Here is a 14,621-nt window from a genome sequence, read left to right on the forward strand (position 1 = left end):
CACCAAGATCAAAAGAAGCACACCTCCATCCCCCAACAGTGCAAATGAAAACCTTAACTCGCTCAGCTCTACCACTGGCTCCAAATCAATGCAAATGGCACCACAAACATCTTCCATGAAACGCAAAACGGGAAACGTTTTACAGAAACAGAGGAACAAACAGAAAAAACAAAAACATGAACGTTGCAGCCAAGTTCAAAAGTTCTCAATCCACCACCAGCCCTTTCTTTTTCGCAAAGTCCAATGCATCCTCAGGCGACACAAAGTAGAAGTGCTGATCCTCATGCATGACCCAGAGACGGGCTGGGTATAACAGTCCAAACTTCACCTTTTTCTTAAAAAGGATCGACCTGATCTGGTTGAAGCCTGCTCTCCTCCTGGCCACCTCTGCACTCAGGTCCTGGTAAACCCGCAGGATGCTATTGTCCCATTTACAGCTCCGGGTCTGCTTGGCCCACTGTAGAATGCGCTCCTTATCCTTGAATCTGTGGAGTCTCACCACCATTGCCCTCGGGGAGGTCTCCCATTCACGGCTTCCTCGCGAGTGCTCTGTGAGCCCTATCCACCTCCAAGAGCCGGGAGAATGCCCCATCCCCCAGCAGCTTCACAAACATGTCTGCGATGTATGCCCCAGCGTCTGTTCCTTCGGACCCCTCCGGGAGCCCAACGATTCTCAGGTTCGGCCAGCGGGACCTATTTTCTGGGTCCTCCACCTTCTCCAGGAGCTTCTTCTGCTGGTCCCTCAGCATCGCCACCTCCAGCTCCACCGCAGTCTGATGTTCCTCCTGCTCAGCCAGCGCCTTCTCCACCTTCTGGATCGCCCGATCCTGGGCGTCCAATCTATGCTCCAACCGCTCAATCAACTCTTTTATCGGGTCTAAGCAGTCCCGTTTCTGCATAACAAAGCCTTCCTGTGTGACTTGCATCAGCTGCTCCATAGACTGCTAGGTCGACAAGCCAGAGGTCCGAACCTCCGCTGTCTTCTGCTGCAGCTACAGCCCAAGCCTTCTCTATCTTTTTGTTTCTGCCCTTACGAACACTTCTAGTCCTTCTCTCCATGCACCGAAGTGGAAATTCAGTAAACAATTGCCTCTAGCATCCGTTTTACAATTCAAGTCCGGTAGAAAAACAGGGAAAAGGTCCAAAAGTCCGACCAGAGTGGGAGCCACCAAATATGCGACTTACTCTTTCAATGCCGCCACCGGAAGTCCTTGCAAACACTTTTCATCCTATTCATCAGTTGAGGGAACAGTATATGATCAGTAAAGTTTCCTTCGCATTGACCTGAGGCTATGAGACTATTCAATGTGGAAGATTACTGTGTCAATTCAGTTTTGCATCAGTGATCTCGCTGCTGGTGGAGCTATTCAACCAATAGCACATACCCAGAAATTATGGTACCAGTCCCCTATTATGAGGGCAATTGTGTTGGAATTGCCTTATCGTAGGATTACCTTTTACTCTAGACTTCAGTATTCCAATGCATCCTTTGACAGCCTCCCATGATCTGTCATCCGTAAGCTTGAGGTCCTCCAAAATTGTTGTCTATCCTAATTTGCACCAAGTCATTTTCACCCATCACCTCTGTACTTGCTGACCAATAATGGCTCCCAGTTAAGCAATGACTCAATTTTGAAACCTTCATCCTTATTTTCAAAACCTTCCATGGCCTTGCCTCTCCTTATCTCTCTAATCTCCTGTGTAACACTGTACGATATGCATGTTCCTCTAGTTCTTGCCTCTTCAGCATCCCCAATCTTAATCTATCATTGATGAATCTATATTCCAGTATCATCGTGAGGTGAATTTAAAACAGTAGGCTTCCCTATTCCGATTTTCTGGACCACTGCAGCCCGTAATTAGCTCAACTTCGCAAAAGGTATCCGTTGCTTTAATCCATCATCAACTTTAAGTAGCAGTCTTCCATGTGAAACTCAAAAAGAATTTTTAAAGACTATTAACACCATTTTCTAGAGTTTCTTTGAAGCCCTAATCAAACCAAATTTAAAATTACTGGTATACTCAATGGTCTTTGTCAAAAAAGTTTTTATTTCAATTTTTCCTTTCAACAAGGTTACTAATGAATGTCACCTATCCTTTAAAATACTCATGCAGGCATTTATGCTGTTTATGCATTCAGTAGGTAAGGGTCAGGATAAATGGAGTAAACCAGTCAAGTGAGCTACTGTTTTTTCCCCTATTCTAGAGAGTGCATGAAGGAAATATGATTAGCGAGTAGAATGCTTCATATTGTAACAGTATTTTTGTTTCCCTGTTCAGCAAAACCAAATGCAAGACATGGGGAAAATGTAAACATCTGTTCCTTATCTATTCTTTTAGATCACATGTTGGATAATTCTGAAGATGACACAAAGTCCTTATTTGTAATAATTAAGGTGAGAATGGAAATAACATTTTAAAACAATACATTTGCTGCCATGGTGGCTCAGTTAAACCCAGTATGGGATTGATCCATCTCAACCAGGAAGATGGTATATTTACACCTCTCTTGACTGAATTGATCTCAGCAACTGCTACAATTGGCCTTGGTACTTTCAGATGAGAGAAGGGGAGATCAGTTTCCTGCTGTTTCCTGTCAATTGACTTTTGCTGTAGAATATATGCTTTTGTGATCGTACAGTCATACCGTATGAACAAATGATAAAAGCAAATTACTGCGGATGCTGGAATCTGAAGCCAAAAAGAAAATGCTGGAAAACACAGCAGGCCTGGGAGCATCTGTGGGGAGAGTAAAGAACTAACGTTTCGAGTCCAATGACTCATATTGTAGCTTTGACAGAGAGTCATGGGACTCGAAATGTTCGCTCTTTTCTCTCCCTACAGATGCTGCCAGACCTGCTGAGATTTTCCAGCATTTTCTTCTTGGCATACCGTATGAAACTGTACACCCAATGCAGTCCTCTCATGCGCACCTTCAATGAATAATGTCCACAGGAAGGTGGATTGAAGTTGTGCTCGTATTCTTGTATGAGTCATTGCCTTCAGAAGAGGAAGGGGGATTTTTTTTCGCTGCATCCTGCTACTGTTAAATAAAATTTATGCGATTAATTTCAGATTATGGGAGACTTGCTGCAGTTTCGTGGTTCATATAAGCATGAGTTTGATTCCAGATGGAAAAGCTTTAACCTTGTGAAAAAATCCATGGAGAACAGGGTAAGGTTTACATATTAACAATTATTTTTCTTTTGATACAAAAATTGTAGATCCGAATATTTTTTGAATGGTAACAAGCTAAGAACATTGGAGATGTCAAAAAATGTAAGAGTTCATGTACACGTCACATAAATGTAATAATTTGGTCCAAAAATATGATCAAAAAGACTTGTGGACTGTTTGCCTTTTTAAAGGGCTAAAGGAGAGGAAATTTTGCTGCAGCTTTACAAAACTGGTCAGACCACATTGGGGTACTGTAGGGGCACTGTACAGTTCTGAGAACCGCACCTTAAAGAATGGATTATTCTTGGGAGGGAGCGCAGCATAGATTCACCAGAATGTTACCAGGACTCCAGGGGCTAAGTTGTTACAGCCAAGATGGGAGGAGGACACTGTCTTGTCTTTCGTTTCACTGCTCCATGGGTCACCACATATATTTAAATGATTTACCCGGCTAGCTATGCAACCAAATATGTGCTTTACCTAAGACTCTCGGAATGACCATGCAATTGCCAGGTTTGTTCAATATTCAACAAAATTATTAGTTTATTATGAAACCAGATTTGTCAAGTAAAAAGCAATGTTTATTAACATACAACATGGAATATGAAAATGTAATAATTACCCGTTCTAAATACCCTAACTCTCTCTCTCTCTCTCTCACACACACACACTCTCCTTCTCTCTTCCCACCACCACCCCCCCCCCCCCCACAAAAAAAAATAGAGAAATTCTGCCAAAAGATTAAAAGTCAGTGGTTCAAGGTAAAAAGAATATATGATAGAATGTCCATTCACCTTTTGCTATTGACAGAGTATGGAGCTACAGGAACGGTTATCCTCTTTACCCAAGCAACTGAACCTTATTGTTTACTCCCCAATGGCAAAAGCAGTTTCCAGGTTCTTTAAAATGCTTAAGTACCTTTTCTTTTAAAATGTTGCCTTTTCCATGAACAGCATTAACCCTTTTGGGGACACTGTTTTTTAAAAAAACACACATTCTTCCAGAATGTTCTTGGTCATTGAAGGTGAACCATTTTCTGCAATTAGTGTTTATGACAAACCAAACATATTCTATGGAATATAGAAGGTCATGGGGTAAATTTATTGATATGGTTAGGATTTTGAAAGGAACTCACAGGGTAGATAGAAATTCATGGTGGAGGGAGTCTAGGACATGGGGACATGTGGTGGAACCATAGGCATACTGTGTGGAACTCATTGCTAAATCCCAAATGTTCCCCCTTCACTTTAAAAAAAATTCTGTGTATAAGCATTTTGGTTTATGAACAATACAGCACAGGAACAACCCCTTTGGCCCTCCAAGCTTGCGCCGACCATGGTACCTGACTAAACTAAAACCATATGCACTTACGGAGTCCATATCCTTCCATTTCCACCCTATTCATATTTGTCTAGATGCCCCTTAAATGCCACTATCATACTTGCTCCCACCACCTCCCCAGGCAGCACGTTCCATATATTTACCACCTTCAGTTTAAAAAAACTTGCCTCGCACATCTGTACTAAACTTTTCCCCACACACTTTAAAGCTATGTCCTCTAGTTCTTGACTCTCCTACCCTAGGAAAGAGCACCTGATTATCCACTCTGTCCATGCCACTCAGAATCTTGTAGACCTCTATCAGGTCGCCTCTCAACCTCTGTAGTTCCAGTGAGAACAGACCGAGTTTATCTAACATCTCCTCATAGCTAATGCCCTCCATACCAGGCAACATCTGTACCCTCTCCAAAGCATCCACATCCTTCTGGTAGTGTGGCGACCAGAATTGTACACAATATTCCAAATGAGGCCGAACGAAGGTCCTGTACAGCTGCAACGTGACTTGCCAATTTTTATATTTAATGCCCCGACCGATGAAGGCCAGCATGCCGTATGCCTTCTAGACCACTTTATCCACATGCGTTGCCACTTTCAGTGATCGGTGGTCATGTGTGCCCAGATTTCTCTGCCTGTCAATACTTGCAAGAGTTCTACCGTTTACTGTGTAATTCCTGCATGCATTGGACCTTCCAAAGTGCATTAACTCACACTTGTCCGAATTAAACTCCTGTTATTTTATTTCTCCGGCAAAGATCCAACCAGTTTATATCTTGCTGTATCCTCTGAAAATCCTCTTCATTATCCGTAACTCCACCAATTTTTGTGTCATCTGCGAACTTACTAATCAGACCAGCTACATTTTCTCCAAATCATTTATATACACTACGAAAAACTAAGGTCCCAGAACTGATCCCTGTGGAACACCGCTAGTCACAGCCTTCCATTCAGAAAAGCACTCTTCTACTGCTGCCCTCTGTCTTCTGTGCCCAAGCCAGTTCAGTATCCAACATGCCAGCTCGTCTCTGATCCCATGAGACTTCACTTTTTGTACCAGTCTACCATGAGATAACTTGTCAAAGGCTTTACTGAAGTCCCGTGTATACAACATCTACTGCCTTTCCCTCATCTATCATCTTTGTCAATTCCTCGAAAAACTCAATCAAATTAGTGAGGTACAACCTCTCCTTCACAAAACCATGCTGTCCATCGCTAATAAGTCCATGTGTTTCCAAATGTGAGTAAATCCTATCACTAAGAATCTTTTCCAATAAGTTCCCTATCACTGACGTAAGGCTTACCAGCCTATAATTTCCTGGATTATCCCTCCTGCCCTTCTTAAACAGTGGAATAATATTGGCTACTCTCCAGTCCTCTGGAACTTCACCTGTAGCTAATGAGGGTTGGATTGGATTGGATTTATTTATTGTCACGTGTACTGAGGTACAGTGAAAAGTATTTTTCTGCGAGCAGCTCAACAGATCATTAAGTACATGGGAAGAAAAGGGAATAAAAGAAAATACATAATAGGGCAACACCAGGTATACAATGTAACTACATAAGCACCGGCATCGGATGGAGCATACAGGGTGTAGTGTTAGTGAGGTCAGTCCATAAGAGGGTCATTTAGGAGTCTGGTAACAGTGGGGAAGAGGCTGTTTTTGAGTCTGTTCATGCGTGTTCTCACACTTCTGTATCTCCTGCCCGATGGAAGAAGTTGGAAGAGTGAGTAAGCCGGGTGGGAGGGGTCTTTGATTATGCTGCTCGCTTTCCCAGGCAGCAGGAGGTGTAGATGGAGTCGATGGATGGGAGGCAGGTTCGTGTGATGGACTGGGCGGTGTACACGACTCTCTGAAGTTTCTTGCGGTCCTGGGCCGAGTAGTTGCCATACCAGGCTGTGATGCAGCCAGATAGGATGCTTTCTATGGTGCATCTGTAAAAGTTGGTAAGGGTTAATGTGGACATGCCAAATTTCCTTAGTTTCCTGAGGATGTATAGGCGCTGTTGTGTTTTCTTGGTGGTAGTGTCGACGTGGGTGGACCAGGACAGATTTTTGGAGATGTGCACCCCTAGGAATTTGAAACTGCTAACCATCTCCACCTCGGCCCCGTTGATGCTGACAGGGGTGTGTGTGCAGTACTTTGCTTCCTGAAGTCAATGACCAGCTCTTTAGTTTTGCTGGCATTGAGGGAGAGATTGTTGTCGCTGCACCACTCCATTAGGTTCTCAATCTCCCTCCTATATTCTGACTCGTCGTTATTCAAGATCCGTCCCACTATGGTCGTATCGTCAGCAAACTTGTAGATGGAGTTGGAACCAAATTTTGCCACTCAGTCGTGTGTGTACAGGGAGTAGAGTAGGGGGCTAAGTACGCAGCCTTGCGGGGCCCCGGTATTGAGGACTATTGTGGAGGAGGTGTTGTTGTTCATTCTTACTGATTGTGGTCTGTTGGTCAGAAAATCGAGGATCCAGTTGCAGAGTGGGGAGCCAAGTCCTAGGTTTTGGAGCTTTGATATGAGCTTGGCTGGGATTATGGTGTTGAAGGTGGAGCTGTAGTCAATAAATAGGAGTCTGATGTAGGAGTCCTTGTTGTCGAGATGCTCTAGGGATGAGTGTAGGGCCAGGGAAATGGCGTCTGCTGAGGACCGGTTGCGACGGTATGCGAATTGCAGTGAATCAAGGCGCTCTGGGAGTATGGAGGTGATGCGCTTCATGATCCACCTCTCGAAGCACTTCATTACGACTGAAGTCAGGGCCACCGGACGGTAGTCATTGAGGCACGTTGCCTGGTTCTTCTTTGGCATCGGTATGATGGTGGTCTTCTTGAAGCAGGTGGGACAGGAGATGTGCTGGTGGAAGTTTGGCAGTACACTCTTGAGGTTGGCCTTGTTGAAGTCTCCGGCCACGATGAACAAGGCCTCCGGGTGTCCTGTTTCGTAGTTGTTTATAACTGTACAGTTCGTCCAGCGCCTTCCTCACTTTTGCCTGGGGTGGGATGTAGACCGCTGTGATAATGGCTGAAGTGAACTCACGTGGAAGATAGTATGGGTGGCACTTAACGGTCAGGTATTCCAGGTCCGGAGGAGCAGTAGGTCACCAGGGTCGCTACATCCAAGCACCAGGAGGAGTTGATGAGGAGGCAAACTCCTCCATCCTTCGCTTTGCCTGATGACGCGGTGCGGTCCACCCGGTGAATTGAGAAGCCATCAGGCTGTATGGCCCAGTCCGGTGAAGCGGGGGTGAGCCATGTCTCTGTGAAAGAGAGCACACAGCAGTCTCTTACTTCCCTCTGAGAGGTAAGTCTGGCATTAAGTTCATCCAGCTTGTTTTTGATCGCTTGGACGTTTGCCAGGAGTATGCTGGGGAGAGGGGTCTTGAAACCATGTTGCTTCAGTCTAACCTGCAGACCATCTAGTTTCCCTCGCTTCCTCGGTCGGCGTCTGCGGCTGGATGATCCTGGGATCCGATGGGAGAAGTCTGACCTTGTGGAAGGTAGGTGGTTGCGTCTGGTGGGGTCCAGGGTGCTGGCGGGGACCAGGGCGCTCGTTACGTTTCCGGGGTCGTGATTGGCAGGGTCCTGGGCGCTGGTTGAGGTAGAGGAATTACTGGGGGGGGGGGGGCAGGTTTGCGATCCGGATGGGTCCCGGCGTTCTGCGGGCACGTGAATACCTTGCAGCGCATTCGGATCCTCACGTAGGGTCTCCGCCATTTCGGCAGGGGCTTCCTGAGGCAGGTTGGGCTGAGTCCCGTGGTCTGTTCCCTCCCTGGGCGCTCTTGGGGTCGAGTCTTGAAGAAGGCCATGTCGGGCCTCCACTTGGATTTTTCTTTCTTCCATCTCCAGGTAGGTTGGGTTGCTGGGCGGGCCTCTCCGGGTCGAGTTGGGCTGGGACTCGTCATCGGGGGTCGGGTCAGGAGCTCCAGGGACTGGGCCAGGCGATCCAGGGACTGGCGTCGGTTGTTAGGCCGGGTTGGGAGTTCCGAGGTCCGGGTCGGCTCCAAATCGAGGTTGGGGCTTCACTTCCGGTTTGGGCCCGAACCACTTCCAGGTCGTGGAGGTCAGGTCCAAAGGTCTCCGCGAGCCTCGGAGGATGTTCAAGCCTGCAAGAAAAGATAAAAGAGAGAGGTTAGTCTTAGAATTAAATTTTAAAAGATTAGAACAAGTATAAATTAATTAAAAAGTGGATCTGTTGGGGAGAGCTCGCAGAGTCGCCTCGCTCCGGCGCCATCTTATGGACATGGGTGCAAAGATTACTGTCAAGGCCCCAGCAATTTCCTCTCTTGCCTCCCTCTGTATTCTGGGATAGATCCCATCAGGCCCTGGGGACTTATCTACTTTAGTGCTTTTTAAAATGCCCAACACCTCTTTATTAATATCAACATGATTCAGAATATCTACACACACTACCCTATACTCTTCATCCACCAAGTCTTTCTCTTTGGTGAATACTGAGGCAAGGTATTCATTTAGTAAATTGCCCATTTCCTCTGATTCCATACATAGATTCCCTCTAATATCCTTGAATGGACCAACCCTTTCTCTGGCTACCCTCTTGCTCTTTACATATGTATAAAACACCGTAGGATTTTCCTTAATCCTGTCTGCCAGTGACATTTCATGACCCCTTTTAGCCTTTCTAATTCCTTCCTTAAGTTCCTTCCTACTTTCTTTATATTCTTCAAGGGCTTCATCTGTCCTAAGCCTTTTAGATCTTACAAATGCTTCCTTTTTCTTTTTGACAAGGTTCATAATATGAAATGAAATATTCCTTGTTTTCCAGGGTTCCCTATACTTGCCACCTTTATCTTTCGTCCTCACATGTACATGTCGGTCGCGAATTCTAATCAACTGACATTTGAAAGCCTCCCACATGCCGGATGTTGATTTATTCTTTTATCTGTCCCACCTTTATGTCTGTTTCTTTTGTTTCTTTTCCTTTTCTGTAAAGCACCTGAGAATGTTTTTCTTGGTTAAAGGCACTGTATCAATCCAGGTTTATTCCTCCAAAAGGCTCCTTTTCGTTTGCCTATTTTCAAGGCTCGAGTTCCAAGAATTTGAACCAGTCCCAGAGCTTGGATATTTCTGTTGTATCTTGATAAGAATTAACTGAGTTGTACGAAGTTGAACCTGATCTGAGTGCTACCTGCAGCTTCATCTCCATCTCAAGCTTGCAGTCTATTGATTTAACAACATGGCTTCTGTTTTTGCTTCATTGTTATTCAGCAATGACTAGAAATGGTCAGTGTTGACTTTGCTATCAATATCTTCAATAGTTATTTCCAATATCTTTCATTAAGGAAACATGTGTTTATTTGTTCTTCCATTATTTAAGATCCTGCACTCATGTATGGAAATTAATCAGCTGTAGATTAGTTCGCTTGGAAACGTTGTCCAGGTCTCTAATTTTCCCCCTCAGTTGCTTCATCAAATTCACATTGGTTTAATTTGTGTGCATGTGGCCAACTTTTGTTTCTGAACTACGATCATTTATGTAAATCCGCAACAGTAGGAGCACTAACATTGCATGGGATTTTCCAGCCTTTCCCACTGGCATGAACATCCTGTCCCACTGAAGTCAACCCCCTGCAGTGGGCGAGCCATACCAAAGCCCATAGACTTTGGCAGGACCGAAAGATGCTACAGGAAGGCCCCCTGCGGGCAGGCCCCAAAGCCCCAGGCTTTGATTCCTGATGCATGCCACTCCATGTAACTCCCAAACTTATCATTCCCATAACAAGTACCTGTTATTTCCTCTATTTCAGAAAATTCCTTGTCTACCTTCATATTTTATTTAGTGTGTCTTCACATTTTTTTTTTCCTTTTTGAGGAATAGGTGCATTATGAACACGCCTCTCAAGCCAATATGTCCTGGTGTTCCACTTGTACCTGGAACTTCTGGTAGAGATGCTACCACTGTGTCACAAGATCTCCTACCTTCATAGTATAATAAATATAGCAAATAAATCCATTTTGAAATATTGATGTTTTTAAAATAATCATAAGTTACTTCTCTAACTGTTCAATCTACAGCTACACGGAAGGAAACAACACATCCGAGCACTGCTGATTGATCGAGTTATGCTGCAGCATGAGGTTTGTCTATTCCAAATTAACTAAATCTGATGTTTATCCCACTGGGATTAATATGAATATGTTTCTTGAAACTTTTATGGACTTAAAGTTTTGAATAAATTTTAATGCAAACATTTTGGAGAGAACTTGAAATTATAACATTCAAAGATTTTAAAATGTTACTCCGAGAAAGAAAAACTCTTAAGGGGGGGACCCATCCATGATTAACTTTAAAAAATGAAAGTTAGTATCGAATTTAAAGAAGAAGCGTATAATTGTGCAAAGGTGGGTGGCAGGTCAGAAGGTTGAACAGAAAATAAAAAACAGCTTGACCAAAAAATTGATAAGGAAGGAAAAAATAGAGTATGAAAGAAATAAACAGAAGGGAGCGTTGGTCCTATAGAAAGTGCGTCTGAGAGATTAATAATGGAAAGTAAGGAGATAGCCGATGAATTGAACATGTATTTTGCATCAGTCTTCACTATAGAGGATGCAAGTAATACGTCAGAAATAGCTGTTAATCAGTAATGGAAGGGAGGGAGGAATTCGGGGAAAATTGCAATCCCCAGGGAAGTGGTACTTAACAAATTGTTGGAGCTGCAGGCTACCAAGTCCCTGGTTCCTGATAGATTTCATCTTAGGGTCTTGAAAGAAGTGGCTAGTGAGATAGTTGATGTATTGAGTTTACTTTTCCAAATTTGTTGAACATTCCATTAGATTGGAAGATAGAAAATGTAACTCGTTTATTCAAAAAGAGAGTCAGGAAGCAGGGAATTTGAGGCCTAATTACAGTTTAATATCGTGGGGAAAATGTGAGAAACTATTATTAAAGACCTTATGGCAGGGCATATAGATAAATTCAGGGTAATCAGGCAGAGTCAACATGGTTTTGTGAAAGGGAAATCGTGTTTAACCAATTTATTGGAGTTCTTTGAAGAAGTAGCATATCTATGGATAATGGAACCGCTGGATGTACTATACTTAGATTTTGCATTTGATAAGGGGGCACATGAAAAGATAATGGCGAACAATGAAAGTTCATGCTGTGGGGGTTAATGTATTGGCATGGATAGAAGATTGGCTAGCTAACAGGAAACGGGTGGTGGGCATAAATGGGTTATTTTCTGGTTGGCAAGATGGTGTGCCACAGGGACCAGTGCTGGCCTGAACTTTTTACAATTTATATGATTAACTTGGAAGAAGGGATATATGGTTGCTAAATTTTATGACAAAGATAGGTAGAAAAGTAAATTGTGGAGGACTTGAGGAAGCTACAAGGGGAAGTAAATAGGTTAAGTGATGGGAAAAGATTTGGCAAATGGAGTATAATGTGGGAAAGTGGGAAATTGTCATTTTGGAAGGAAAAATAAAAAAGAAATATATTATCTAAATGGTGAGAGATTGCAGGGCTCTGCTTTGCAAAGGGATCTAGAGGTCTTAGTGCATGAACAGCAAAAGACTAGTACGCAGGTCCAGAAAGTAATTAGGAAAGCTAATAGAATGTTATTTATTGTGAGGGGAATTGACTACAAAAGTAGGTGTAAGCTTCAGTTATACAGGGCATTGATGAGACCATATCTGGAATACTGTGTACAGTATTGGTCTCCTTATTTAAAGAAGGATGTAAATGCATTGAAAACAGTTCAGAGAAATGTTACTAGACTAATAGCAGGAATGGGTGGGTTGTCATGAGGAATGGTTAGACAGGCTCAACTTGTATCTGCTGGAGTTTAGAACAGTAAGAGGTGACTTGATTGCAACATAAGGCAGCACGGTGGCACAGTGGTTAGCATAGTCTCACAGCACCAGGGACTCAGGCTCGATTCCCATCTGGGCAGGCTCGAAGGGGCAAGTTGCTTACTCCTGCTCCTAATTTGTCAGTTCATACATTCATTATGGGTTGCACCAAGTGATCATTGTCTTGTTTCTCTTGTGTATAGCTACGAACTTTGACTGTTGAAGGCTGTGAATACAAAACAGTGCACAGTGACTTGATGCGAGATCTCCTGCTTTTGTCTACTAGCACATACAGTCAGGTGACTTCTTTTAACTCTTGGAATTTGCAACATGGAATTTTTGCAGTATTTTCCACCATGAGTATTGAATTTGATGTGTTTTTTTAGCCCATTCGTTAATATTTTTCTTTTTACGGCAATTGTCTAATTTTCTTTTGTAAGTGATCAAGAATAATCAGCAATTGTTATTGCAGAGAATTGTACGTCGTAACTTTGTCTAAACTTTCCTTTCATTATATTGTGATTATCCCCTGGGTGGCACAGTGGTTAGCACTGCTGACTCACCGCTCCAGGGGCCCGGGTTTAATTCCGGCCTCGGATGACTGTCTGTGTGGAGTTTGCACTTTCTCCCCGTGTCTGACTGGGTATTCTCCAGGTGCTATGGCTTCCTCCCACAGTCCAAAGATGTGCAGGTTAGGTGGATTGGCCATGCTAAATTGCCCCTTGGTGGCCAAAAGGTTCGGTTGGGTTACGGGGATAGGGTGGAGGCGTGGGCTTAAGTAGGCTGCTCTTTCCAAGTACTCAATGGGCCGAATGGTCTCCTTCTGCACTGTAAATTCTATGATTCTAATTAACCTTGTCCTGAAAATTACATTTGGGTGTGGCAGTTCCCCGACAGATGAACTGCTGACCCTTGATAATCCTAAGGATCTCCATCTGACCACTTCGCAGCTCCAGTGGGACAAAATAAAGCATTCTCAATTCTGCATTCCTTAATAACATTACAAAGAATTTACACTGCGTTTTGCTGTTGCTTTCCTGTAATGGTGTGAGCATAAATACACAATAGGCCAACCGCAACCTATCTAAGGGCTTGTATAAATTAAATATTATTTCCTAGTTTTTGAATTCAACACTTGTGGAAACAAAAGAAAGAATTCTGGTTGTCACTTTGATGGAAATAAATACTGGTGCTGCTACATTATTAATGTCTTATGGCTGCAGAAAGTTCCTCTACTCTAGTAAAATATCAATATTTAATGTTTATTCCCTTTCCCAATTGTTACTTACAAAATGTATCACTTGCATTTCTCCATCAAATAGTGTCTGTCCAAGTGGCAGCCTACATGTTCTCCTGTACGTTTTTCTAAGATTTGCCATATCCTGTCTTTATCTTTGCTCTAAGTCTCGTAAGTGGCACCTTTTTGGTAATCCAGAGCCATATCTAATTAGACTCTGGGCAGGAGGCCAGAATATTTTCACGTGCTAAGTCTACTTTGAAGCTAGAATCATAGAATGATATAGAAGGGGGACATTGGTCCACAATGTTAAGACATTAATAAGGTGGCAGCACCAGTATTTAATTCCACCCGTTGAAAGAGTTATCCAGTGAGTCTTGACTGCCCTCTTTCACTGGAGCCCTGGGAATTTTTTCCACTTCAAGAATTTATCTAATTCCCTTGTGAAAGTTGATATTGAATCTGCTTCCACTGTCATTTCAGGCAGTATGTTCCAGATTGTAATTCCTTGGGTAAATTTCTCCTCATTTACTCCCATTAACATCATTCAAGGTTTTACACACCTTGGTCAAATCTCCCTTTTCCCTCTGCTCAAAGCAGAACAACTCTAGTTCTTGAATTGTCCTGCCACCTGCAAAGACCTCTGTGTGTTCACCGCAAAGTCACTTATTCCTGCATATCTTTAAAATTGAACTATTTTGTTTATATTTTCTTTCCTTATTCTTCCTACCGATATGATTTGTTGCATTAACTTCCCATTTCATCAGCCTATATCCTCCGGAAGACTATTACTATCTTCCTGGAACTCGCTAACTTAAAAACACCATATCATACCATAAGTGGTTCCTTAACATTTTTCCGAAGCTGACTCTCTGGCCGCAGATTCTGGTCATATTGTTGCACTGAGCGGTTTTGAAGGATTCTGGTAAAGGATTTTGCTGGCAACGGAGAGGAGTGAGATTCTTCAATGTTTGTAACAAGATTGATGAGTTCCTTTCCACTTGTATCGGTGGACAATGGAGCATCTTTGTATTCTTATGGGATGGTTCTTTGCTCTCAGTTG

At 43.3% G+C, this 14,621-nt stretch overlaps 1 protein-coding gene across 2 annotated transcripts in view; it reads left to right on the forward strand.

Moving 5' to 3' along the window:
* The window catches only part of LOC140424480 (proteasome activator complex subunit 4-like), a 231,193-nt gene that overhangs the window by 119,457 nt on the left and 97,115 nt on the right, over positions 1–14,621 (forward strand). For both annotated transcript variants that reach the window (XM_072507869.1, XM_072507870.1), the window contains 4 exons: positions 2,341–2,396; positions 3,076–3,174; positions 10,543–10,605; positions 12,525–12,620. In XM_072507869.1, the coding sequence (XP_072363970.1) occupies positions 2,341–2,396; positions 3,076–3,174; positions 10,543–10,605; positions 12,525–12,620 (314 nt within the window). The remainder of the gene's footprint in view (positions 1–2,340; positions 2,397–3,075; positions 3,175–10,542; positions 10,606–12,524; positions 12,621–14,621) is intronic.

Source organism: Scyliorhinus torazame, chromosome 1 (assembly GCF_047496885.1).
Source record: "Scyliorhinus torazame isolate Kashiwa2021f chromosome 1, sScyTor2.1, whole genome shotgun sequence".
NCBI classification, from domain to species: Eukaryota; Metazoa; Chordata; class Chondrichthyes; order Carcharhiniformes; family Scyliorhinidae; genus Scyliorhinus; species Scyliorhinus torazame.